Source organism: Nyctereutes procyonoides, unplaced genomic scaffold (genome assembly GCF_905146905.1).
Source record: "Nyctereutes procyonoides isolate TBG_1078 unplaced genomic scaffold, NYPRO_anot_genome, whole genome shotgun sequence".
Lineage (NCBI taxonomy): Eukaryota > Metazoa > Chordata > Mammalia > Carnivora > Canidae > Nyctereutes > Nyctereutes procyonoides.
The window spans coordinates 19,778,647-19,805,305 of NW_026575020.1; the positions used below are offsets into that span (position 1 = coordinate 19,778,647).

Genomic DNA, 26,659 nt, shown 5'->3' on the forward strand with positions numbered 1-26,659 from the left:
ATGGAGGCTGAGTCTCTGAAGTCTGAAGCATAGAGGGTGGGAAAGCTCAGGACAGGCCTGAGTCATCACCATTTTCTACATCTTTTCTTTCTAATAAGTGAAATAATGCCTAAAGTGTCCAGCATGGGGCCTAACAGCTAATGGAAAACAGCATCACCTCCCCATCACCTGCCCCCGTGTCCCCTAACACTGAGTGGAAGTGAACACCCCTCCTGGGAGGGGGGCACATCGAGTGAAGAAGACCTGGAGCCTGGACATTTGGAGGAAGGGAAAGAATTGCTATCCCTGCATTTATTTGTGCCAGGAAGGGTGCTGGGCAGTTTACTGATTGCTTGTTAATCCTCAGAGGTGTCCTCAGAGCTGGGTATTCTTTGCCCCATTTCCAGAGAGGAAACTAAGGCTGCAGAACAGCTACTAATTTGTCCAAAGACATACAGAGAGGAAGTAATCTGATTCCTACTGCACGTTTGTCCTCCTTCACCAGGCTTTCCCCGGGGGAGCGGGAACAGTAGAAAGGAGGGGGCGGTTATGCTCCGGGAGCAGGCCCAAAGAAAGGGGCTACTTCTGACAAACATGCTGGAGAAAACAAAAACAAGAAAAAAAGACTCCAAAGCATCAAGAGGAGTAGCACCCAAGATCATCTGTCACAGCAATTCTGTAAAAACTAATGTTTCTCCCTGGACCCCACTCCCCAGGCTGTTCCATCCGCGAGGCATCTCGGTATCTCAAGGTGGGCTCCTCCAGTAACCTGAGGTAATAAGCACATCAACAAACACACCACATGTGGTCTCCAATTGCAGAAAAACAAGCTGCTGACGTAAGCAGCCGCTGTTCCATGTGGTAAAGGCGAGAAGCTTAGGGGGAGGCTGAGCTGCAGCCATCCAGCCAGAATGTGGTTGAAACTATAAAACAGTTGTCACAGTCGGTGCCCCCTGACCTGGTGAAATGCACAGGAGGTGCACAGGGAGGGAGGAGAGGCACAGGAGAGAAGGACACAGAAAAAAGAAACCAGACCAAAAGGAAGGGCAAGTTGTATCAGGAGTCTTGGATAGGGGTTTGAATCCTGCCTCTGGCTGGGCGATTCCTTGGTGTTGCCGCCCCTGCAGACCCTCCAATGGCACTGCCCCCTGTCGAAGTGCCTACCCCAGGCTGGGCCCCATGGAAACAGGGGCCAGAGAGCAGCTAGCCAGCTCTCCTTAGTGAGAAATACTTCTATTTGTAAACAAGGACAGAGGAGGGATGCAGCTAGGGAGCAGCTCTCCAATTTGCAGATGGGGAAAAAAAAAAATCAAGCCTCCTCAGGAGGAAAGGACTTTGCCTCAGGCTTCTTTTGGGGCCCAGACTGGGATTCCTAGAGAATAGAGGGATTTTCCCTGCTTTGGACATTTTTTTTAAAGCAGCCAGAAAAAACAGAGCTGCTCCCCACATGATCGTGAGGGGAATTCCAGGTCTAAGCAAACTTTTGGAACCCAGGGGGAATGAGGTTTCCATTTCTTTGCTTGCCTTTGGTTTCCCAATGTCACAGTGTGAGGCTGGGCAGGCAGCCAGCTGATCTCAGGGAAAGAGGGAGTAAAAGAGGAAAAGGAAGAGTGGACAAGGCTGGGAAGAGTGCCTAGCTCTGGTGAGGAATGTGCTCACATCCAGGAGGAATTGGGGCTGATGACAGCCAGCCCTGTGGACTCAAGAGGCCTGTCAATGAGCCTGCTGGGTCTGGGAACCTTACACATGCAAAATTACGAGTGTCTGTATAGGCCTCCAGGGGGTTGTGGAAAGTGTTCATAACAGCTCTTGCCAGATTCATAAGGGCTCCATTGCCCAAAACAGGTTGGAAGCAATTTCTCACTTCACAGATGAAACTGAGGCCCAGAGAAGGTAAACAATCTGTTCAAGGTCGGCACTGACAAGTAATAGAGCTGTGTGCAAACTTAGAGTTTGATGCTAAAGATGATATAAGAAGTTATTCAGACCAAACCAGCGTGAATAAACCAGCATGAATTTAGCATCTATCACATCAAGATTTTGGTGGAAAGCAAGGGGAGAATACAAAAAACTAGTAAAGAAAAACCGTAAGACATTGTTACTTTGTCCAGGGAGTTAAGACAAAACCAGTGCAGAGGTAGCTCACAATAAGGGAGGATGCTTCTACATGTTAGTGTCCAGTTCTCCACCCACCATACACACATACATATGCATGCGCACATGCATGTGTGCTCCAGAAGGCAGGTGGGTTGTTGCCATGGCATTCATAGCTCCTATAACAGTGCCTGGCTCACAGCAATTCACAGGAACAATTTGCTGGTGAATAAAGACTGAGTGGGTGTAGATCAAACACACTGGCTGGAGGTGGGGGAAGGGCAGAGAGGGCTTCATGAAGTTTGTACCTCACCTGACAGTCTCCTAAGCACGTCCACAATCACTCTCCTTGATCCTCTCAACCACCAGTGCATGGGTCACACAGACAGGTATCCCTCATTTTCAGGGACATAAAATGCTGGGTGAACCACAGAATATACTGATTCCATGAGTCTGGACTGGATTTTGCCCAGGAGGTAGTGAGGGATAATAATGGAATTACCATTAGGGTCTTCCCTGTCTCGGTTCCTATAGTCCACTGGAATCACCAAAAGGGACAAAACCTACTCCTGATGTACCTCTTGCCTATTCCTGCTCAGCAACACCACCATCCTACCTACTCCCCATTCCCACTACCACTTACATACACACACACACACACACACACACACACACACACACACACACACACACTTACAGCAAAAAAACGTTCACCAGGATTTAAGGATGAGGATCATGTTGGTCCATCTCACTTCTTACTTCAGCTAGTGCCCCAACTCAGCATATTTGGTATCCAGGAAAATACTTCGCTTTCTTCCTCAAAGAGGGAAACTGAGATCAAAGAAAGGAAACAGAAATAGAGCTCACATGGAAAAACTGAACATTAGCAGAAGTTTCAGGATTTCTCTAGAAACAATGCAGTGTGCTAGAAGTCTATGAACCCAGACAGGTTCAATGTCAAGTTCTACCACTTTAGGCTATGCGATCTTAAGCAAGCCACTTAACCTGTTTCAACGGACCCATCTTCCTAAAAACACTTTGTGATAAAGCTCACTAATCCATATTAACCAGGAGTATAATCTAGACTGCTGAAAAGCCTAAAATATGGAATATCCCTAATGGGACTGCCATTACAATAATGTGTTAATAATAGCTAATGTGTCGGGCTCCCGGCATGGAGCCTGTTTCTCCCTCTGCCTGTGTCTCTGCCTCTCTCTCTCTCTATGTCTATCATAAATAAATAGATCTTTAAAAAAAATAGCTAATGTTATTAAGTACTTAACATGTGTTAATTGTACTAAGAGCTTTTTTGTTTTTAAAGATTTTATTTATTTATTTATTCACAGAGAGAGAGACAGAGAGAGAGAGAGGCAGAGACACAGGCAGAGGAAGAAGCAGGCTCTGTGCAGGGGGCCCAACGTGGGACTCAATCCCGGGACTCCAGGATCATGCCCTGGACTGAAGGCGGTGCTAAACCACTGAGCCACCCAGGCTGCCCTGTACTAAGAGCTTTATAAGCATGAATAATACATTTATAGAAACTTAATTGTGTCAAGTGCTGTGGGAAGGATCATTAGTATTATCCCTGATATATAGATGAGGAAACTGAAGCCAGAGAGATTAAGTATCTGGCCAAAGACTAACGGTCTAATAAATGGGAAAAACACCAAAGCTCCTGCTCATGGCCACCAGGCTACATGGTCTCCTACATGTTTGGTAACTAAGGGGACTGTGTGAAAAGAACAATTAAAGGCAGACCATTTTTGTGTGGATAGATGAATGTTTCTTTTTTTTTTTTTTTTTGATGAATGTTTCAAAAGTGCTTGCCATGTGTTCCTTTGAATGAGATGGCCATGTTTTTCAAAATTCTGTTTCATTGTAAAAGGAGGGGAAGAGAAGCTTCCTATGATAGGCTTAGAACAGCAGCAGTAACTGTTCACTGACTGACTAATGTGACTCAGTGGAAAGGGCTTGAGCACCTCGGTTCAATCATACTAATCAGCCATGTGACTTTGAAGACTTCATGACCTCTTCTGTGAAACGAGTAACCACCCTGCCTCGGACTCACTGTGAGAAACGAGACAAGGTCTTCCCATTCTGGGTAATTCAGTCACCCTCAGTCACCAAGTTATGTATGTCACAAGAGTTAGCAAGAAAACGTTCTTGGTAGAAGGTTATATTTTTTAAGGTACATTTTTAGAAAACTTGTTTGCTTTTATCACTGTTGATAGTGACATCTGATAATTCAAATAGTGGCATCTGATGATTCAGATGTCAACCTCAGCCCAGCACAGGCCAAGTTATCACTATTCTGAATTATCCAAATAGGAATTTATGAAGATTTACTGAACTCAAGTCTTTGGAATGGAGTAAGGACCTTGTCTCTAATCAAGATCACTGTATGTGTTCAGTTCAAGGATGTCCCCAACTATGAACATTTTCATGGTAAGGAGTACTGAGTGGACAGGGGACTGAAGCAGGAACCAGGGCACCCAGGTTCTGATCCCATCATTTGCTGTGTGTTCTTAGCAAATCATTCCTACTCTCTGGACCTTAGTTTCCTCCTCTGCAATTGAAGAACATGGAAGAAATGATCCCTGGCATCCTCTGCAACCTTCAAATTCTTTAACTTTTGTACTCAAGAAGACCTTAGAGGGTAGCCTGGGTGGCTCAGCAGTTTGGTGCCACCTTCAGCCCAGGGCATGATCCTAGAGACCCAGGATCAAGTCCCACATAGGGTTCCCTTGCATGGAGCCTGCTTCTCCCTCTGCCTGTGTCTCTGCCCCCCACCCCCCCTCTCTCTCTCTCATTCTGTTTCTCATGGATAAATAAATAAAATCTTTTTTAAAAAAAAAAAAAGAAGAAGACCTTAGAAATGAGATGGGATCCCAACAGTTACTGAATTTCTTCCTCTGTAAAATGGGAAAAATGAGAAGAATAGTAAATGAGTTGACAACTGTAAAACCTTTAGAATAGTGCCTGGCCCCACAGGGTGAGTGTTCTCACCTTCTTTGGAGGCTATATATGTCAGAGAACCCTCCTCTTCCCAAACACCTTTCCATGGATGAGAGGGAAAATACGGATCTGTAATGCATGAGCAAGAACTTTGAAAGCAACCAAATAAACACCTAGTAATTTCTAATCCATCCTAACTGCCCCTCACTATCCCCAGGGAAGCTGCATGTTGACCTCTGATGAGGACCCCTGCCCTAAAAGCAGCAGCTGAAGATGCCAGCAGAGGGAGAGGTTTTCCACCACCACTGCCAATATTAGTTCTTCTGGAGGGCAAAGAGGAACTGATGAGCTCACTCTGGATCAGAGGCAGTGAGAAGGAGAGAGTGAATGAGACTCATTTCTGGAAGCTATTTCAGTTTTCTTTTCCATTTTGTGCAATTTCACTTATGCTATCATGCAATATGTGGCTGCTGTTTTGGAAACTCCCCTTGGGGGGGCACCCCCTCTACTGGCCTGACTCTATAAAGGGCCAGCCTGAGCTGCAGAAGATCCCTTCAGAGGATCCTGAGACAGCAGGTGGCTCTCCATCAGCAGGTACCATGAAGGTCTCCGCAGCTACCTTTGCAGTCCTCCTTGCCACTGCTACCTTCTGTGCTCCTGCCTCTGCCTCCCCATGTAAGTCAGGTCCTGATCACTGCAGCCTGGGGCCAGACCCTCATACTGGCCCAGACTTTGTCCTCCTTTCAACTGCAGCATTTAGGCTTCTTGAACCCGATGCTTTATATTCCTATATATATTGCTATATATTGCTTTACCCAGATGTCCAGATGTCCAGCTGTCCCTGAGAGATCTTTAAGCCACTCCATGGCAGGGACCCTCTGCTTAACTTTTCTGTCTTCAAGATCTATACCAAGCCCTTCAGGAGCTGAGCGCGGACTGATGCTGGGGATATTAGCAGGCAGAGGCAGCTTGAACTGACCTCAAAACCCTATCACCAGGAGGGTTTCTCAGAGACTCCTAAGCTTGGATTAGTCATATTCTCCCTGTTTCATAGATGGAAAAAGTGGGCCCTGAGAGAGGATTTTTTTAATTTTATTTTTTTTAAGATTTGAGAGAGAATAGAGGGGAGGGGTTGAGGGAGAAGGAAAGAGAGAATCTCCAGCAGACTCTCACTGAGCAAGGAGCACTGATGCAGGGCTCGATCCCACCACCCTGAGATCATGACCTGAGCTGAAATCAAGAGTGGGATGCTTAAACAACTGTGCCACCCAGAGGATTTTTTTAAAACCTAGTATGGACCATGTATTATGCTGACTGCTCTGCATGTACCATGTCATTTAATACTTGCCATGAGTGGCTGAGCTTGACTGAAAGACGGAGAAACAGGGCAGCCCTGGTGGCGCAGCGGTTTGGCGCTGCCTGCAGCCTGGGTTGTGATCCTGGAGACCCGGGATCAAGTCCCACATCGGGCTCCCTGCATGGAGCCTGCTTCTCCCTCTCCCTGTGTCTCTGCCTCTCTCCCTCTGTGTCTATGAATAAATAAATAAAATCTTTAAAAAAGAAAGAAAGAAAGAAAGAAAGAAAGAAAGAAAGAAAGAAAGAAAGAAAGAGAAACAGAGGCCCAGGGGAGTTAAGTAACTTGCCTAAGGTCACATAGCTAGGAAATAGGGAAACTGGTGTTCAAACTCAGTACTATCTGGCTCCTAAACACTCCTACTTTACTGGGAAGTAGCAACTGACACCTTCCAGGGTCATCCTGAATTAACTGACCAATAGAAAGCTCTCCTTCCCGGGGGATCCCTGGGTGGCTCAGCGGTTTAGCCCCTGCCTTCAGCCCAGGGCGTGATCCTGGAGTCCCAGGATCGAGTCCCACATCGGGCTCCCATGCATGGGGCCTGCTTCTCCCTCTGCCTGTGTCTCTGCCTCTCTGCTCTCTCTCTCTCTCTCTCTCTCTCTCTCTCTCTCAAGAATAAATAAATAAAATCTTTATTAAAAAAAAAAAAAAAAAAAAAAAAAGAAAGCTCTCCTTCCCTGTTTGGAGGTCTTCTTACCATGCCTCAGCCAGAGACTCCCAGGACACAATACACATCTTCAGGCCCCTCTTAGGGGTTGAGGCTGAGCCATGAAGACTGAATTTTGGAAGCCTCCCCCCAACCCACCGTAGGTCTCAAAGAAACTAAGTTCTGAATCCACTGAGGATCACAAGAGGGCAAGAATAAGGGCAAAGAGCCCAGACAAGCCAGGAGGAAGCCCATGATATCCATAGAACCAAAGGCAGAGGATTAGGGTGTAGAGGGAAGGATACCTGCAAGGCTCAAGGATTAGATAGAAGATTGTGGAAATCTTCTCCATCCTCTGTTGGAATCACCCACTCTGCTACTGTGTATACACATCCAAGTGACTTTACTTCTCGGAGCCTCAGTTTCAGCCAAAGAAGGATAACAGTCTATCCAAGATAATGTACCCAGCACAATACCCCATGTATAATGGCAATGAGTACAGGAGTCTACTGCTTTCTCCTCCTAGATGCCTCAGACACCACACCCTGCTGCTTTGCCTACATTTCCGGCCGACTACCCTTCACCCACATCCAGGAGTATTTCTACACCAGCAGCAAGTGCTCCATGCCAGCAGTCGTGTGAGTCCCAGCCCTGTGAACCCTCGGGGGGGGGGGGGTCAGGGGGGATGAGGAAGGGACACCTTTTGTTCCAGAGCCAGTCCCCCACAGGAGCCCTCTAAGAGCCTGCCCTATCCACTCCCACCCATCTTCCAGCTGCTCAAATAGCCAGAGTTCCTCCATCTGTAGCTTCAGATCCCCCCCGCCCAACCTTTGTGTAGAAGGATTAGGCAGGGGTTCCTGGGGGATCCTTCCCCACTCTGATGGAGTGGGTCAGGTCTCTGATCTTTATGGGTGTACCTACAATGTCCCTGCATGGAGACAAGATCGACATAGCCATCTCTCTCGAAATAAGAATCCCATGTTCTCCCATATGCCACACCCAATCAAATCTACCTGCAACCTCAGAGGATCTAAGAAGGAGCAGTCAGAGGTCAGAGAGCCCTAGTTACAGTCAAATGTACTTTAAAAAAAAAATATCAACTGGTGAAGAAATAATGACATGAGATTCTCCTTTAAATATGCAAACTAACACCTGAAAAATTAACAGTCCTTACTACCTACAAGTGTGTATCAAATGCCTTACATGGATTATCTCCAAATTTCATCACAACAACCCTGACAGGTATGTATAATTCTCTGCATGTTTCAGATAATGAATCTGAAACCTAGAGGTTTGGAAACTTGCCCAAAGTTGCACAGTAAGTGAAGGATAGAGCCTGTCTTTAGAGTCTCCTCTTTCTACTACGGACAGCTCAACAGTGACAGTTGCTTAAGAAGTTTAAGCTAATAGAGACTTAAAGAATGAAAAGGGGGTAATCGTGAAGTTTCCTCTATAAAGTGAAGTTTTTTTAATCCAAAAATTCCTGTGACACTTGCAAAGCCATATGCATTCAAGAATTGCCTTTTTTTCTGGCGAATCCTTCAAAGTGTCGTGGTAATATCTAGCACTACTAATTTTATCTCTGAAAACACATTTTTCAAAAGAAAAAAACGATCCTTTGAGCACCTGTTATGGGCAGGTGGAGATGAAAAAAACACTATCCCTGCCCTCATGGGACTCACAGTCTAATACAAGGCAGTGAGATACAGAATGATTAGAGCAGTCCTGTGTAAAAAACAGTACAGAAGGGCAGCCCCCGTGGCACAGCGGTTTAGCGCCGCCTGCAGCCTGGGGTGTGATCCTGGAGACCAGGGATTGAGTCCCACATCAAGCTCCCTGCATGGAGCCTGCTTCTCCCTCTGCCTGTGTCTCTGCCTCTCTGTGTGTGTGTGTGTGTGTGTGTGTGTGTGTGTGTGTGTGTGTATGAATAAATAAATAAAATCTTTTTTAAAATTTTTTTAAAAATAAAAAATAAAAACAGAAGGAGGGAGGGAGCACATTCAGCCCCGGGGGTTAGTGGATGTTTGCTGCAAAAGGTGCTTGAGAAAAGCCTGAGGGACAAGGTATGTTAGGCAGACTGAGTGTCGCCTGGACGCTCTTTTGGTTGATGCAGCACCCTATGTAGAAAAGCAGTGGTGGGCACTTGAGCATCAGCACAAGGACTCAAAACTGTTAGAGCAAGTGAAGTGAATGGGCACAGAGAAAGCCTAGAGAGCCAGGCCCAGTGAAGTGGCTGTTATGGTTACCCATGTGAGTAGTATTAAGGCTAAACAGGACCTGCAGGAAAGTAGAGGGTTGGAAACTGTCACGTATGGAGTCGGCAAGTCCTGGCAGGTGAGAGGAGGTCAGGAGCAAGGACAAGAAGGGAGCTAAGTGACCTTGAGGTTTCTAGCCAGAGGGCTAAGTGACCCTGAGGCTGGAGAAGTGTGGCACTCCCCGAAGTCTCAAGGAAAAACTGTTTAAAGAGGATAAAGCTAAGATGCCAGCACGACAACCCTGTGGCAATGTCCAGCAGGGGTTGGTAGCCAGGAAACAGTGTTGGGCATAGAGATAAGACATTCTTTTGTAGGAAGAAAGGGTCTCCTGAGAGGAGAATAGCAATCTTTAGCAGAGTCTTGGTAAGCGCTGGCTCGAGTGCTCAGCAAGTCAGGCTTCATTAGAATCCCAGCTCTGCCAGTTGGGCAGTTGCAGGAGCCTGGACCCATGAGTTAACGTCTCTGAGCCTCCATTTCTTCAGCTGCAAAGTGGAGTGAAATAGAAGTACTTGCCTCACTGGGTCAAAGGGAGAATAATGAGATGAAAAACAAAATTGGAATAGGTCCTGGCACACAGTTGGTACCTGATAAGTGTTCACTTCTCCTCCTCCTTCTCCAAAGGTAATATTATATACATAGAAGTGACAAAATTTGATGAGTGCAATTCATTCATGACCTCATGCTATAAACATGCATTAAGCCCCCTCAGTGTGCCACACCTAGGGCCAGAAACTAGGGAGAAAAACACAGAAAGGGGCAGCAATTCTGAGAAACACCTGCACTCAAGGGGCAGGGGAAGTGGTTGCTCCGGAAAGAACAAGCAGGAAGAGAGAGGCAGGAGGGAAGTCAGGCAAGGAGGGGGTCCCCAAAATGGGGGCAGAGAGAGAAGCTTAGCCAGGGAGGTTGTTCCCCAGTCTCACATTCTTCAGGAGGAAATAGAGGCCTGAGAAACCCTCACCCCATATATTCGTTTCCTGCCCTTTTGATTTCCTGGCCACAGACGGAAGGGGCCAAGAAGAGAGGATAACAAGTCTGTAGGATTTCCTGTCTGACGTGGCTGAACCAGGGCAGGGTCATTGTCTGAAGTTCCCTTACTACCCCAAATAAACAAACACTAGGAGACATGAGAGCCCAGAATATTCCATCTGCTCCCTTTCTCTCTTCTGCACATTGTAATAGAAGAGAGAGTGTCAAGTGGCTCTGAGTCTCAGAAAAGGGGAAGCAGCTTCCTCAAGAGCAAACACTATCCAGCATAGAACCCAAAAAGAAACCAAGAAATCCTCATCCTCGCCAGACGACCTAAGCTTCACTTTGAAAATATTTGAGCTCATAAGGTGCAGAAAAACATCCTAAAGAAGCCAAAAGGAGAAAGGTCCAAGTAGACAGGGCTGGCCCAAAAGTAAGATGTGAACTGCGGGCACTGGTCTCCAGTCCACAGTCTCCCCCAGATGGAATCAGTCTCCCAGCCAACAGGTGAGGTATGCAGCTGGACTAAGCCTGTGCCCCACAGGCTTTTATACATCCAATGTATGCCATCAACTCCTGTAGAGATAAGGCCCTTCCCTCCCAGTGGCCTCCACATTCTAGCTGGTTAATTGGTAGAAGTGCTTTGACACCGGGAGTACCTCAGGGCTTTTACCCTCTCTGAGCATGGATGTCCAGTACCAGGACCTTTGGGGTCATCTTGCTCTGATCCCTCCTAAAGAAGAGGTCCCATAACATTCTAATGACAAACCACATGCGGTGTTTTCCAAAACTCCACAATTCCATCTCATTTGAGTCTCACAACAACAGTGCAAAATAGGAAGTATTTCTATTTGTATTTTAGAGGTAAACAAATAGATTCAGAGGCCCTAGGTGACTTGCCAAGGTGAATCCACTAATAAGTGATGAAATCAAGACTCGGGGTCATGTCCTTCTATCATTCGCCCACACACACATAGATGTGGTTCGTTTGTTGAGTGTCTACCCTTTGCCAGGCACTGTGTTAACTGAAGGCAAATCTCATGTTTGTTGTACCACTTCTTCTCTTTCACCTACTCAACCATAACTCAGTTCCTAGAAGACCCCTGTTTTTTTTCTGCATCTTGGCACTTGTTACTAGGTCTAAAACCGGAAGTGCTGAGAAAAAACTAGTGATTGACCAGCTCAATCCTAGACTCCTGAGCTCCATATGCCCTTAGCTCTCCAGGTTGCACACATATTTCTGTGGGGGTTAATATGCACACAGATCTGCTTCTGGCTTGGAGCCCTACGATTCAACAGAAGAGGAAATATCTTTCCTTAAAAGCTACAAATCCAACTTTGTTGGCTCCAAGCCAACAGCTCCAAGAATCCTCCATTCCAGTACTATCATCATCATCATCCCCTTGTGCCTCAGTTCACCTCATCTCCAAAAATGGCTGTCCAGGTGCTGACCAGATCTCATCCTGTCTTCTTCTTCCACAGCTTTGTCACCCGAAAGCACCGCCAGGTGTGTGCCAACCCACAGAAGAAATGGGTGCGGGAGTACATCAACTCTTTGGAGATGAGTTAGGATGTAGGGCATCTGGAAGCTGAACTCATGCAAACTTTCCTACTGCTTCTTGCTCTTGTCCTATGCAGCTTGGGAGACCCTCACCAACCCCTACTCCCACCCTTTCCTGGGAGGGCACAGATGCCACCACCCAGTAGCAGTTATAAAAGTAGCAGCAGTTATAAATAAAAGCCTCCTCCATCTAAAGTTTGCAAGAGCTCCGGAGGCTCTGCTTTGTGCACAGAAGGTCTCTAGGCTCCTGAGGATCACGCCTCTCAGCTTGACCCCAGCTCTGCAGTCAGGAAGGAGATCAACAAGCCTCCAGAGACGAAGATGGGAAGAAGACTGGGCTCCTTCGGCAATGTCCCGTGGCCACAGCTATCCTCTCAGCCCCTCACTGGGAAGGGCTGACTGGTAAATGTGAGAAAGCAGCTTTCCATTAAAATTCTCGCTGCAGTCACCAAGCTGGCTCCTGGTTTGATTTTCTCCTCAGGAAACTTCCTTCCTTATGAGCATTAAGCGATTAACCCATATTGAATTTAACTGACATGTATTTTTAATGCTTTAACAGACTTTTTAGTGTGTGTCTTCAAGTATTTTTTTAGGAGTTCAGATCAAATCTTTGCAGAATGTTTTCTAGTTTGGATTTGCCTGGTTGTTTCCCATAATTAGATTCAGGTTAAGCATTTCTGGCAGGGACACATGAGAGACACTGGGTTTCTCAGGGCAGCACATCAGAGCACATCGGTTCACTGCTGGTGATGTTGAGTCTGATGGCCCGAAGGCCCATGTTTTTTTGCCACAGTGGGCTCCCCACTGTGTGCCAGGCACTATGCTAGGTATGGGAGGCTGGTGGGGAAAAAAGAGAGACGAATGAGCCACGAGCCACCGTCTTTAAACTTTAGGCCAACTAAACATATGATAAACACCTAAAAGGAAGCAACTATTCAAAAGGCTGTGGTCAAGCTGGGGGTGGAAGATGGGGGAGGTGGGAATGTCACCACTGAAGGAGGTACCTGGGGGAGAAAGATGTGAGAGATGAGATAACATTTAAATGAAGCTTGAGGGGTACCTGGGTGGCTCAGTCAGTTAAGCTTCTGCTTTCGGCTCAGGTCATGATCCCGGAGTCCTGGGATCAAGTTCTGCATCAGATTCCCTGCAGGGAGTCTGCTTCTCCCATTCCCTCTGCCCCTCCCCCAAGAGGGTTGTGCTCCCTCTTGCTCACTCTCGCTCAAATAATAAAATCTTTAAAAAACAAAATTGGAGAAACAGTTTAGCAGATAGGAAAAGAAAGGCCTGTCAGGTAAAGGGAACAGCATAGGCAAAAGTAGGAGGTATAGCAAGCAGTTCTCCGAACAGAGAAGAGCTCAGTTTCTGCTGCCAAGGAAGGAGATACGTGTATAAAAAGGGCTTTCCCGCTCCTGACATTTTCCTGATAACTAGTCCTAAAAACCACCTCTGCCCCTCCCATGGGCTGATGTGTTCTTGACAGTTCACCAAATGCTTTGACTTTCTTTCCCATGTATGACTCAACACAGCCACTCTAGCTCCCAGATAGGCATGAACTTCCCACTTTTCACTTGAGGAAACTGAAGCTCCCAGAGGTCAAGTGACTAGCTCAAGGCCACGGGCAAGTAGACACCAGGAGTGGGGGCTGGGGGAGGGGCAGGGCTTGAGAATAGAACTGGAGTCTTCCATTTACCTAGGAGATCTGGTTACTCAACACTTGAGTGTTCTACCCACAGAAGCCCCAGCCCCTCACCAGTCTCTCTTGTGCCACAGAGGATAGGTCTCCCCCAGCTGTGCCCCAACACTCCCAACAGCCTTGAATTGTTCTGTCTGGGTTCCCTCTGGCCCTGCGAGGAGAAGAGGGTGGATGGCCTACAAAAAATCAGCTGATATTTTTGACATCTCCAGGTCGATGTTCAAGTACCCATGGCTGGAATATCCAGAGAGGACCAAAGGTAAGGCTGGAATAGACAGAAACAGAGTCGGGGATGGGGCCTGAAAAGAAAAGCTCCCTCCCCCAGACAGGGGTCTGGTGAGTTCAGGGCAGGGCAGGGCACTGGACACTTTGATGGCTCCCCACAGCCTTCAAGGTGAGTCTCTAGGACTCTCAAAGATGAGACTTTTAAGATTTTATTTATTCATGAGAGAGAGTGAGAGGCAGAGAGAGAAGCAGGCTCCATGCAGGGAGTCGAATGTGGGACTCGATCCAGGGACTCCAGGATCACGCCGTGGGCCAAAAGCAGGTGCTCAACCGCTGAGCCACCCAGGAGTCCCTAGAAGATGGGACATTCTGTGTGTCCCCCCAGCTTCTGCTCCCACATCTGTACCCTGCTTTCTACCCAACTCCCCAACTCCCTGTCTTTGAAAGAAGTTGTTCCCCGTGCCTAATGCTCTTCCCCCTTATCTATCTGGCTAACCCCTACATGGATTAAAGACTGAGCCTGTGTATGATCACCTCTGGGAAACCTTCCCTGGTCCTCCCAGCCAGATTAGGGGGGCCCTCATCTGTACCACTTGTGCCTGTATCTTCACATTTGTCTCCATTTGTTAATCACTAGTAAACAGCTCTGTCTCACCAGCTAGATCAGTGGTTCTCAAAGTGTGGTCCCAAGACAAACAGCATCAGTATCTTGTTAGAAATGCAAATTCCCAGACCCCGACCCCAGATGTCCATACTCAGGAGAAATGCCAGAAATCGGTTTTAACAAGCTCTCCAGGTGATTCTACAGCACACTCAAGTTTGAGAATCACTGAATGAGACAGCTGGTTTTCAGCATCAGCTGCACATTAGAATCCTCTGGGGAGCTTTCTGTCTAGGCCCTATCCCCAGAGAATCAGACCCAATGCGTCTGATGTAGGCCCAAGGATCCCCAAATAATTCTAATATGCAATGTTCACTAAACGCTCAATCAATGAATGCCCAAATGGATAATTCTTAGCCCATCATTTATACCACAGAATTCAGAAAAGCCATGGCTCCTGTTCATCTGCCCTTGTCCTGCTACCAGGTAAGACCCCCTAACTTTAGCCATCCTGGGAGCTTTGTTGAAGTTGGAGGGGCGGTAGACTGTCTTGTTCCTTTAAGGCTGGTTCACAGAACCCTTACACTCACCCCTGGGGCTGCCACTAACTCTGTGTGATCTTGGACAAGTCGTTTCCCCTCCCTAAACCTCAGGAGCTTCCTCTGACACAGGCCAACCCGTCTCACTTCATTTGTGGAGTTGCTATGAGATACTATCTATAAGGCCTAGGCTACATAGGCAGTGCTTAACAATGAGTCATTTTTATTCATCAATGCAGGGATCCTCATAGAGATGCCAGATAGAATACAGGATGCTGGGCAGCCCAGGTGGCTCAGAGGTTTAGCGCTGCCTTCGGCCCAGGGCATGATCCTGGAGACCTGGGATGGAGTCCCACTTCAGGCTCCCTGCATGGAGCCTGCTTCTCCTTCTGCCTGTGTCTCTGCCTCTCTCTCTGTGGCCCCTCTTCCTTGTTGCTCAGAGAATTGACTCTGACAAAGGCTGGAGAAGAGATAGGAATGAATCCTAGCCAAATCAGCAGAGAAAGCCCCTGACCCACCCACAACCCTCTACTACAATCAGAGCTGTAGTTTCATGACCGTTTAAGAGAGAGATTGTTAAAGGAGATTCTGTTTTTCCAACTAAATTGTTAAGTTCCATCAAGGCAGAGATGATAACTGCCTCCTCAGCACCTAGCACAGTGCTCGGCACTCAGCTGGTGCTCGGTGAGTATCTGTTGCATGCCTAAATGAACGAACATCTCCCTCACCCCCTGCCTTTTCATCTCCTTGCCCTAGCCCAGATGGCCTTTTCAAAATGCTTTGAGATCCTCAAATAACCAAACTGTCTACTCAGATTGGTTTACAGATCAACAAGAGCTTCACAATCTTTACCTCATTTATTCTTTGCAACAATGAGGAGTACAGAAAGAATAAGGATTATTACCTCCATTCTGCAGATGAGAAGACTGAGATCTTGATGGGTGAAGTCACTTGCTCAAGTCACACTATGGATAGGGTCTCGGACTCTAGGTCAGATGAGACTGGTGTCTCTCTCACCTAGTCTCTTCTTATCCTGGTCCTTTTCCTGGTCGAGGAATATCCCTCATCACTGCTGTGCTATTCACATCCCCCAGATGCCAAAGGAAGAGTTTCCCCAAGCCCAGAGTGCTGGAGGCAGCACCCAAGCAAGCCACATTCAGTGCCTCACTGCTACTTCAAGAAGCCTGAGATCTACACACACTGGCACATTCTATACGATCAGCGACAAGAACGGGAGGCCCAGAAAATGTTGTGGAAAATGAGAGATCACCCTAGGTGTGCTTTGCCCCTCCCTGTTCTCCACACTTTCTAGGAAAGAGAGGAAGAAGAAAGGAGTGGGATAGAGTGGGGCAAGTCCAGCTTACAGATCCCAGAGAGGAGCCTGGGGTAGGAGGAGGCTCATCTGTCTTCCACTGGTCCCATCTCTGAGCTGGGCTAAGGACCAAGGGGCAGAGGAGTTTGTGAAGTGGGAGGGAGGGAACAAGGGGACCAAGGCTGACTGTGCAATTTCTCATACAGGCAACTCAAAGAGGACACACCTATCCAAAAATTCCATCTCCCTATGAGCAAGTTAACTATAAAATCTCAGATGGGATCCAAGCCCTCAGACCCTACTGGGGACCCCCTGAAGTGGCAAAGATTAAAGGTTAGGGACCACGGTGGGAGGGAGAATGGAGAGACTCCCTTTCTGTGGGTGCCCTTACCTTGGGCTCACATTATCCTTCAGCCTTCAGTCCCTGCCAACAAAATGGAGGTGGGAAAGGAAAAGGAATTAGATGAGCTCCTTTCCATTTGAAGTTCTACAACCCTATTAATCCCTTTCTTCCTTTCCATTGGCTCCCTTGGATGGGCAGGATCTCACAAAAAGCCTGGAATCTCCCAAAGAGCATGAGCAGTTCTATGCAGCACAGGTGAGAGGTGGCAAGCATGGTGGAGCATGGTCTCAGGTAGAATTTGGCTGAGCTGGGGAGTAGAAAGATGCTTGGGGTGTGGCATTCCAAGTCAAAACTCCAGCTGTGTCCAGAGGCTGTAACTCACAGGGTGGTGTCTGAGCCCTCTTCCCTTTCTTCCACCCCTGTTCCTACAGGCTCTGGGGTGTCTGGGCGTCAATGACAAGTTTATCATGGAGGCACTGTGGCAGGTGGTGAGTTTGGGGCTGCATGGAGCTCACGAGAGGAGGAAACAGGGTCTGAGGTATGAGAACATAGGCACACAAGGCTCGCCAGGATATTAAGGACGCTGGGTCAGATACAGTGAGGAGAGAGCTGCCAGTGTGTGGTGTGCAACACCTCATGCCTTTGGCTTCCTTGAAGGGCAGCTTGATGGGGATGGGGGAATCTGTGTAACAGAAAAGACCCTCAACTGAAAAGCCAGAAAAGAACTGAGACTGAGTTCATTCTCTATCATAACCAAAACAAAGCCCCATGCTTATATGCCAATTTATAATGGGGAACATGCTTTCCTATCCATGTTCTCATTTAAGTCTTACAAACTAGGAATAGGCAGTAGTATCTGCATGTTTCTACTGAAGCTCTGAGAATGAGCCAAGTGACTTGCCCAAGACCACATGGTTACTAGATACCAGATAAGGATTTGAACAAATGTCTTATTCCCAAGTTAGGTTCCTTCCATTGCACCATTCTGCCTGTATTTTGTGCTTGAGCATAGACAGGTCATTCCCTAGGCCTCGGTTTCCTCACTTGTAAATGAAAACTTAAGCTGAGAGGACCCTTAAGAGCCCTGACATCTCATCACCTTATGGCATATCTCTACCTCCTGCCTCTTAAATCAGGCCCAAACTGGTCCAGAGAAAGTGAAGTATGAGGCCTGTCGAAGCCTGGCCATGCTGGGTGAGTATGTCCTCTCCCTGGGAGGGGAGTGAGAAAGATGAGAAAGGATCCAGTGTGGCCCCTTTCCTCTTTGGGTAAGGACACCCACTTCTACCTATCATTTGGCAGGATCTGGGAGCTAGCCTAGGTACTGTGGACAAGAGAAGAAAGTGGGGTGAAAAGGGAGAAGAGATTGGAAGGGAGGGAGCGGGTCCCTGGAACTACAGCCATGCTCAGCCAGCCGCACCAGTGTCCTGGGAGGATGGGTAACACTTTGAGACCTAGTACTTAGAACTTCTGTCTTGAAGGCACAGTGGAGTCAAATGGATCCTGGCAGAGAGGAACAGTCCCTGAGCTCTGCCCTGATCTGAGGACCCTCCCTGTCTAGGTTGCCTGAATAAGCACGTGATCCAGGTTCTCATTAAACAGTTGAAGGGGCAAAATGAGGAGCAAAGGATGGATTCTCTGACAGGGCTACGAGCGGCTTTAAACACCTGGGCTTCTGTCCCCAAAGACAAGGTGATTTGAGAGGAGAGTCTGTAACTGGCAGGTAGGACAAGGTAATTGACGGTGCTGGCTGGCGTTAGGTCAGGGAGAAGGTAACCCAGCTCCTAGCCTTGATGAGAGAAGACTCTGTCCTTGTGGAATTCCCTGAACAGAGGCACTGACATAGCCACTTCGTAGTCATACAACCAGTGAAAAGCCATCTTTCAGAGCCATAGTTAGTTCATTTCCAAAATGGAGATGGTAACATCATGATGAGCACTGAGTCGTGTACAGAACTGCTAAATCACTAAACTGAAACTAATACAACATTGTATGTTAACTATACTAACACTGTATGTTAACTATATTTCAATAAAAATTCATTAACATATTAAACAAATGAATAAAATGGATAGTAATTATAGCATTGTTGAGAAGACTAAATGAGATAACGTATATAAAGCACCTAGTTCAATGCCTGTGCTTTTTAAATGGTAACCATTATCATCCCTAAAATAACCTACTAAAGAAAAAACTTCTCTCAAGAGGGGAAAGGGATTGAGAGAGTCTACAACACTACTCAAATTTTTACCCTTTTAGGATCCTCTCAGGCAGGTGCTCAACCGCTGAGCCACATCTCTCCTCTGTGTGAAATAGAAGTTACCATTCATCCATTTACTCAACAAATATATGTTAAACAGCTATCACATGCCAGGCTCTGTCCCAGGTCCTTAAGATACATCAGTGAACCCAACAGACTAAGATCCCCTGCTTTTGTGGAGCTTACCTTCTAGTTGGGGAGTCACATAGTAACCAGTAAACTTAATTGTATAGTATGTTAGAGATGACAAGTGTAGTGGAAAAATTAGGTAGCAGGGTGAGGGTGATTAGGAATGCCAAGTGAGGATGGGAATAGGTTAGTTTTAAACACAGAAGGGGGACACCTGGGTGGCTCAGCAGTTGAGCACCTGCCTTCAGCTCAGGGTGTGATCCCAGGATCCAGGATTGAGTCCCACATCAGGCTCCCTGTGGAGGGCCTGCTTCTCCCTCTGCCTATGTCTCTGTCTCTCTCTGTATGTCTCTCATGAATAAATAAATCAATCCTTAAAAAAAATAAATACAGAAGGGAGGAAGGCTTCACTTAGAAGGTGTCATTTGAGCGAAGACATGAAGAAGGTAAAAGTGTTAGTCCTGCAGGTATCTGAAAGAAGGCATTCCCAGTAGAAGGGCCAATCAGTGCAAAGGCTCTAAGGCAGGAGTGTGCTTGGTTGGCATGGTCAATGGACAGCAAGGAGGCCAGTGTGGCTGCAGTGGAGTGGAAATAGAAAAAGTAGTAGAAAATGAAAGTAGGTCAAAGGAGTTAACAGGAGACTCAGTTATACTAAATCCAGATTGACTAGATCTAGTAGAGTAGACCACACTCCATCAGCACTTTCTGGAGAACTTCAAGTACTTGGGCTTTTAGTCTGATGGAAGTAAGGAACAAAGCAGTGACATAATCTAACATATTTCAAAAGGTTCACTCTGTTGTACTGAGAAAAGATGGGTGGGGCACCAGGTGGAAGCAGAAAGACCAATTGGGGGCTACTAAATCAATCCTGGTGAGATATAAAGGTAGCACAGTGGTTGCAGTGGGATTAGTAAAACTGACAAGTTGAATGTGAGCTACAAAAGACAGTGAGAAAACAAGGATGAAGCCAAGGTCTTTTGGCCCAGCAGTTGAAAGGATGGAGTTGTTAGCATCTAAAATGGAGAAAGCTACGTGTGAAACAGGTTTGAAGGTAATATCAGAAATCCAGTTTTGGACAACTTGTATTTGAGATATCTATTGGACCTCCAAGGGAGACAGCAGGCAGAGTTGTATGTACAATTTGGAGTCTGAAGTCTAAACCAAAGAATTTATGAGTTGTTGGCATATAGACATTTTTTTTTAATTTTTATTTATGATAGTCACATATATAGAGAGAGAGAGGCAGAGACATAGGCAGAGGGAGAAGCAGGCTCCATGCACCGGGAGCCCAACGTGGGATTCGATCCCGGGTCTCCAGGATCGTGCCCCGGGCCAAAGGCAAGCGCTAAACCTCTGCGCCACCCAGGGATCCCTATAGACAACATTTAATGTCATTCAGTTAGATGAGATCACTAAGTACCAAGTATGAAGTCTTGGGGCATCCCAATTTTAAGAGGTCAGGGAGAAGAGGAAGAACCAGTAAATAATGACACCTGGCCAGTAGGTAGGAAGACACCCCAAGAGTGTGGTATTCTGAAAATCAAGTGAAGAAAATATATCAAGGAAAGGAAACAAATCAAACATATCAAATAAGGGCTGGGAATCGATACACAGATTAACAATGTAGAAATCCTTGATTATCTTAACAAGAACAGTTTTGGTGGGGTGGTGAAGAGTTTAGGAGTGAACGGCAAGAAAGAAATTAGAGATAGCAAGAATGGACAACTTCCCAAGTTTTGCTAGAAAGGCTACCACTGGCACCAGGGGTGGACTTTAGAAAAAAAGAAAAATAACAGCATATTTCTATGATCCAGTAGTGAAAATGATCATTTTGAAGAAAGAAGAGTTGTGATTAGGTGAGATGACAACACACAAGCAGAAAGATGGTCAGAGCCTGTAGCAGTAAGTGGAAGGAAAGAACATATGGGTACAGGTTGGAAGGTTGGATAGAAATGGTGGTAGGTGCCTCTGGAACTTCTTTTCCAGTTGCTATATATTTGCTCAGTAAAGTAGGAAGCAAGGTTTTCATCTGAGAGTTAAGAATGGAAGAAGTTTTGGAGGTTCCAGTGGACAAGGTATTAATCAAGAGGGTGGGAAAAAGAATTGCCATGGGAAAACTAGTATGGTTACTAGGGAGCACTGAAGAGTCCACACAAGGTTTGTGTTCACACATTGAAAGCAAGATCAGTCATCATGACTGTGTGCTTTTCTCCAGGAAGTGCAGGCACAGAGTAAGTGGAGAATTGACTACCATGAAGCAAGAGGAGGCAAAGGAGTTGAGTGAGGCAGGCTGACTCAAGTGACTACAGTAGGACCATGGAGTTTAAACTAGGTAGAGAGGGAAGAAAAAGAAGAGCAATGTAAAGGTGCTCAGGGGACATTATGTTAATCCATGTGGAGGATTAACACCGGAGGTAAGCTGGAAAGATAGGAGGTGATGGTCAGAGAGTGGGATCCACAAAATGGAGATCATGGAGATGTCACCAAAATGGATAATGATAAAAACCTCTCTGTGAGAAGTAATGGCTGACATAGAATGGAACAAGGACAAGATTATTGGAGAACAGGGGTAGGATCAATGACATATGTATTTTTAAAATGTCAGGAATTAAGACAGCAGAAGTGTTAAAGTGACACTCATCTAACCATGAGATGGATGAGTCCTAGAGAAATGAAGAGATAAGACCTAGAAGCAAGTAGAGGACAACAAGTATAAGGAGGAAGTGGGTAAAATCTGATGACATGAGATTCATTCTAGGGAGGAGGGACAATGCTCTGGGAGTAGCAGTGAATTGCCCTCTTAACAAAGCCTGGCTGAAGACATTAGTCCCCCTGCCCATTTCACTTCTTGTCTCCCTCAGAGGACTCAAGTCGGGGATGAAGAAAAGTTGGTACCTGTGCTGCAGATGCTGATAAATAAGTCATCGAATGAAGCAGCCGTGGAGGCAGCCCTGTGCTTGGGTTTCCTGCGGCCCTGCAGCAACACAGCCCAAGAGTACTTGCTGCAGTGCCTAAGCCAAGGATCAAAAACCCAGCAGATGAAGGTGTGAGGAGCAGGAGGCTGGGTTCTGGGGAGTACTGGGGAACCAGAGGGCATGCTGACTCTAGTACAGTCTGGACCCCGTCATACAGAACCAGAAAAATGGGAGCTTCGGCAGGGGGCACTGCAGGGTCCTCTGTGTGTCTGTCAATATGTGTGTGCATGAATATGGGGTCACATAGATATAAGTGTACATGTGTCTGTATATATTTGATTTGTATGAGTGCTCATTTATAACTGTGCATATCTGTGCACACATGAACTTATGCTCTCACTCAAAAGGCGAAGAGGTAGGAGAATGCACCCCATCTGTTCCCCATGAGTTTTAGGCTCAGTCCTCAAGCCTACCTGGCCATCCAGATGCCTCTTGCCCCTGTACAACTCACCCTACCCTGCCTGCCCCTCACAGGCACTTAGGATGCTGGTGAAGATGATGCATATAAACACAGCCACAGTCATCAGGGCCATCCTAGACCAGCTGTGCCATTCTAGTGTTCTGGAGGTAAGCTTTCAGACTGCCAAGGACCCTTCCTTCTCCAGCACTAGGACAGGCTGAGGGATAAGGAAGAGAGTCTACCCTTCATACCTCACCTCTGCCCTCAGCACCGCTTTGAAGCCACCCAGATGCTCAAGACCATTGGGCTGCAACAGATCCGGGCACAAGGGCTGGAGGGATCCACATTTGACCTGCTCTGGAGGAAGACGTATAATGAACCTTTCCTTGTGAGATCAACGTTCCCAAACCCAGGCAGCCCAAACCCGCCTCCTCTCCCGAGTTCTCTGAAGACCTCTCACCACACTGCCCCTCAAAGTTTCATATTGACTCTAAGGCACCAACACACTCCGTTCCTCTAACGCAGCCCACATTTTCAAGTCATCTTGCCTTTGCTCAGGCAGTTCTCTCAGTGAAAAATGCCGAGTCATCCCTTCCTCCTTCCCTTTGCAAGGTGAAAAACTGCCTCAAGCTATTATTCACTCTTCCTTCCTTCCACCTGTTACTTAAAGTAAGACTGCTCTGGCAAAGCCAGTCCAAACACCTCCAATGGGAAGCTTTTCCAAATCACCCCCAACACAAAGAACCCTGCCTTAATCTGTGTTCCTTTGCTTTCATCTTTATTGTAGCTTGTTACAGAACCAGCCACAGAACTTCTAAAGACAGTTTTCTAAAATGTAAAAGACTGTCTCTCATCTCCGCATAAAACTTTCAGTGGCTCCCCACTGCCCTCAGGAAGGTTTACCACTGCTATTCACCACCCAGGACCTGCTTACCTCTCTAGTTTCAACCCTCCACACTCCTGCTCAGAGCCACACACCAGCTATGCTTAAGAGGACTCCATCCTGGGACGCCTGGGTGGCTCAGCAGTTGAGTATCTGCTTTTGGCTCAGGGTGTAATCCTGGAGTCCCAAGATCAAGTCCCGCATTGGGCTCCCCAAGAGGAGCCTGCCTCTCCCTCTGCCTGGGTGTCTGCCTCTCTCTGTGTGGCTCTCATGAATAAATACATAGGAGGACTCTGTCCTCATTTATTCTTCGTATCCTGTATAATTCCTAAGTGCCCCACTTTGAAGAATCCTTGTAGTCACCTAGCTAAACTGAAATACTTTGTTCCCTAATCTGTGTTCTCTCTTGCCTCAAAGCTTCTGTACATGCCCTCCTCTCTGCCTTAAAAAAAAAAAAAAAAAAAAAAAAATCACCCCTTGCACCACCCTATACTGGTTAATTCCCATACACCTTTCAGGCTTCAGCTGAGGCATCACTTCTTCCAGGAAATCTTGCTGGTACCCTGATTGACAAGACCCTCCTAAGTTCACCCTATACTTAGTTCAGTTTTAACACTTACAACTGTAGTATAACTGCCTACTCACTCGTCTGCCTCCCCTACCAGACCAGGGGCTCCTCAAGGCAAGGACCATATATAGCACAAGGTCAACACTTGGTAAAGATTTGTGAGCCCTTAAATGTACACTCCTGAATTCCTTTTCTCTGTTGCCTCACCTTAATCCTTCTTCAGGCTATGAGGCAGGCTGTGGCTGAAACCGTGGAAGAGCTCAAGATGAAGCCTACGATGATGAACTTGGTGGAGGCGTGAGTGGCTCAGGCTGAGAGCTGCCAGAGCCAAATCCTAGGCTGTGGGAAAGCAGCACAGGGGTGGGGAGAGCTGAGAATCTGATCTCAGTTCTCAGTTCTCACTGGCCAAGTGACCTCTGGGATTTTCTTTATCTGCAAAAGGGGGCTGGTAATATCGACCACTCAGGGTTGCTAAAAAATATAAGAACTCAAATTAAGATGAAGACATGAAAGGGACCTGTAAAAGGTAGAGTTCTGGACAGATATGAGTCCAAATTGTCTTTCAGTGCCTCCTGGAAAATTGCAGTACCTGCCTTTCCCTTCCCAACCCCTTTCTTGACCCAAGAACAAGAGGGAGAAAATGATGAAATTAGCCTCACTCACTGGCCTTAAGCCCAACTCACTCTGGGCTATAAGAAACAAATGGCCTTCCTCCCCTATCCACTAACTGGATCGCACACTCACTCCCTTCTACACAGGCAACTGATGAACTCAAATGCCACTGCACGCCAGGAAGCAGTCATCTCTTTGGTAAGGCCAGCTCTGCTTCTCTGATGTGTTGATGTCAAAGGGAGTAGGCAGCTCAGCACAATTACTTAGAGGCAGAAAGGGCTGTAAAGTTTGGGGAGGTTTGCTGGCTTGTGTAAGAATGCCAGCCCTACCATGAATTCAGGGGTAACCTTTTCTTCAGGATCAGAGGTAGGTGGGATGAGGGACAGGAGATGGTTATGAGAAGTGTTGCTTCGATATTTGCAGGAATTTGTCTTGACTCTCTGGTGAACAGTATGCACTGGAACCCAATGCAGTGGCCCCAAAAGGGAAAGAGAGGGATTCTTCAGCTGGGGAGCCATAGCTCCCTCTCTCCAGGCCACAGGGTCATCACAGGGGAACTAGAGTGGAAGAGTACAGAAGAGGTGTCTTCCTAGGCTGGCTACTTAATCATTCTCACTCTGCCTCTGCTAGGGTGTCCTGGGGATCCGCAGCCCCAAAGTGTTCCACTTGCTCCTGGACATGCTAGACGCAGAGAAGAGCCAGGCTGTAAAGAAAAGTGTAAGGCATTCCCACCTACCTCTTCCTCTTCTATGGCCCTCATCCAAGCCTCTCCCACCGATCCCCACCACTTACTCTTATCAGGAGGGAGAAAGGGGGTCAGCCCCAGTGGCTGGGCGGTTTAGCGCCGCTTCAGCCCAGGGAGTGATCCTGGGGATCTGGGACCCACACCTGCGTAGGGCTCTCTGTGTGGAGCCTGCCTCTCTGGGTCTCTCATGAATAAATAAATATTTTTTAAAAAAAGAGAGAGAAAGGGAGTAGGGGAATGAGCCCTCAGACACTATCCCTGGACTTCACTCCACTCCTTGGGGCCATACTGGCCTGTGGCCAGAGCAGCCCCCCTCCCTAGGGCACCCCTTACCCCTCCCAGCCTTAGCCTGAAGGGAGCCAGCCAAAGGACCTTTGTTTCAATGCAGCTAGAAGAAACATTAACTCTGGTGGCTTCAATTGATCCCTGGATCAAAAACAAGCTGAAGAACAAGGTTCTCTTTGTATACAAGGCACCTAAGACTAATGAGGAGGCAGGGCCTACAAGGTTCCGGAAAGAGCCTGAGAACCTAGAAGAGTTAAATATCCAAGACTTTCAACTTGTACAGCTGAACCCCTTGTTTATTGCAAAGTCCAGAGCCACATCAGACCAACAGAAAAAGTTGGGTATCCAGAAAGAGTCTGCCTTCTACCTCAGCTCTGCCTTCCTACCCCATGTCTCTAAACCAAAACACAAGGCACAGGCCACAGGGCCCTGGGTGCCAAAGATCAGGAAACAGCTCCAGATCCTTGCTAAAACCTCCAAATAGGTTAGTTCTTTGAGCCTATCCCTCACTCTCTCCCTAAAGTTGCTTCTCAGGCTCCCCTGAGAATACAATCTATACCTATCTTCCATGAATAAACAAGTATCACTCTACCTACCACTGCTGGTTCCTTTGTCAGAGGCTGCACGGAAACACAGGTCTCCTCACTCCTAGTTGAGTGTTAATTCACTCAACCACATGTCCTTTTCACAAAGGGAAAGAGCCAGAGCTGCTGCAGTGGCCAACCTTCCTCCCTAAATCAAGCCCTTGCTTATACCCAGAATTTGATGAGCCTCTGCCCAGAGTGGGCTGGAGAAGGGAAAGCAGGAGAAAATCCTGGAAAGCTTGGCTTTGGACCATTGCCTCTTACTAACTCACCCCATCTCCCCCCACACCACAGTACCACTTTCCAGTGGTAAGGAGACACTGAGGCTATACTTAAGACCAACCAACTCGGGGATCCCTGGGTGGCTCAGTGGTTTAAAGCCTGCCTTTGACCCAGGGCACGATCCTGGAGACCTGGGATCGAGTCCCACATCGGGCTCCTGTCATGGAGCCTGCTTCTCCCTCTGCCTGTGTCTCTGCGCCCCCCCCCCCCATGTCTATCATGAACAAATAAATAAATAAAATCTTAAAAAAAAAAAAAAAAAAAAAGGACCAACCAGTTCTGCTGTCTCTTCTCCACCTTTCTGCCTTCCTCAGGGCCATATCCTGTAACAGGCCCACTATTTACCCTCTGAAACTGTTTCTGTTTCTCCTCTATTTGTACTAAAGCCTTATTTCTCTTTGCCAACAGGACTT

General features: G+C 47.1%; 2 protein-coding genes across 3 annotated transcripts; both read left to right on the plus strand.

Annotated features, from left to right (window-relative positions):
* Window positions 1-5,598: 5,598 nt before the first annotated feature.
* CCL5 (C-C motif chemokine ligand 5) lies at window positions 5,599-12,237 on the plus strand. 2 transcript variants are annotated; one of them, XM_055335527.1, is made up of 4 exons: window positions 5,599-5,703; window positions 7,555-7,666; window positions 11,732-11,756; window positions 11,888-12,237. In XM_055335527.1, exons 1-4 carry the CDS (start codon window positions 5,628-5,630, stop codon window positions 11,954-11,956), a joined length of 282 nt encoding a protein of 93 aa, XP_055191502.1. In that variant the 5' UTR covers window positions 5,599-5,627; the 3' UTR covers window positions 11,957-12,237. The 2 variants fall into 2 exon arrangements, with proteins under 2 accessions (XP_055191502.1, XP_055191508.1); XM_055335533.1 differs by having other exon boundaries at window positions 11,732-11,972.
* A 1,437-nt stretch (window positions 12,238-13,674) lies between these two features.
* HEATR9 (HEAT repeat containing 9) lies at window positions 13,675-25,864 on the plus strand. Its single transcript, XM_055335478.1, is given in 17 exon segments — window positions 13,675-13,762; window positions 14,766-14,815; window positions 15,963-15,978; window positions 15,981-16,143; window positions 16,387-16,513; window positions 16,722-16,778; window positions 16,955-17,011; window positions 17,660-17,717; window positions 18,085-18,215; window positions 21,774-21,956; window positions 22,362-22,454; window positions 22,556-22,675; window positions 23,962-24,035; window positions 24,497-24,548; window positions 24,981-25,067; window positions 25,484-25,716; window positions 25,753-25,864. Coding segments are annotated over 17 exon segments (1,701 nt in total).
* Window positions 25,865-26,659: the final 795 nt, after the last annotated feature.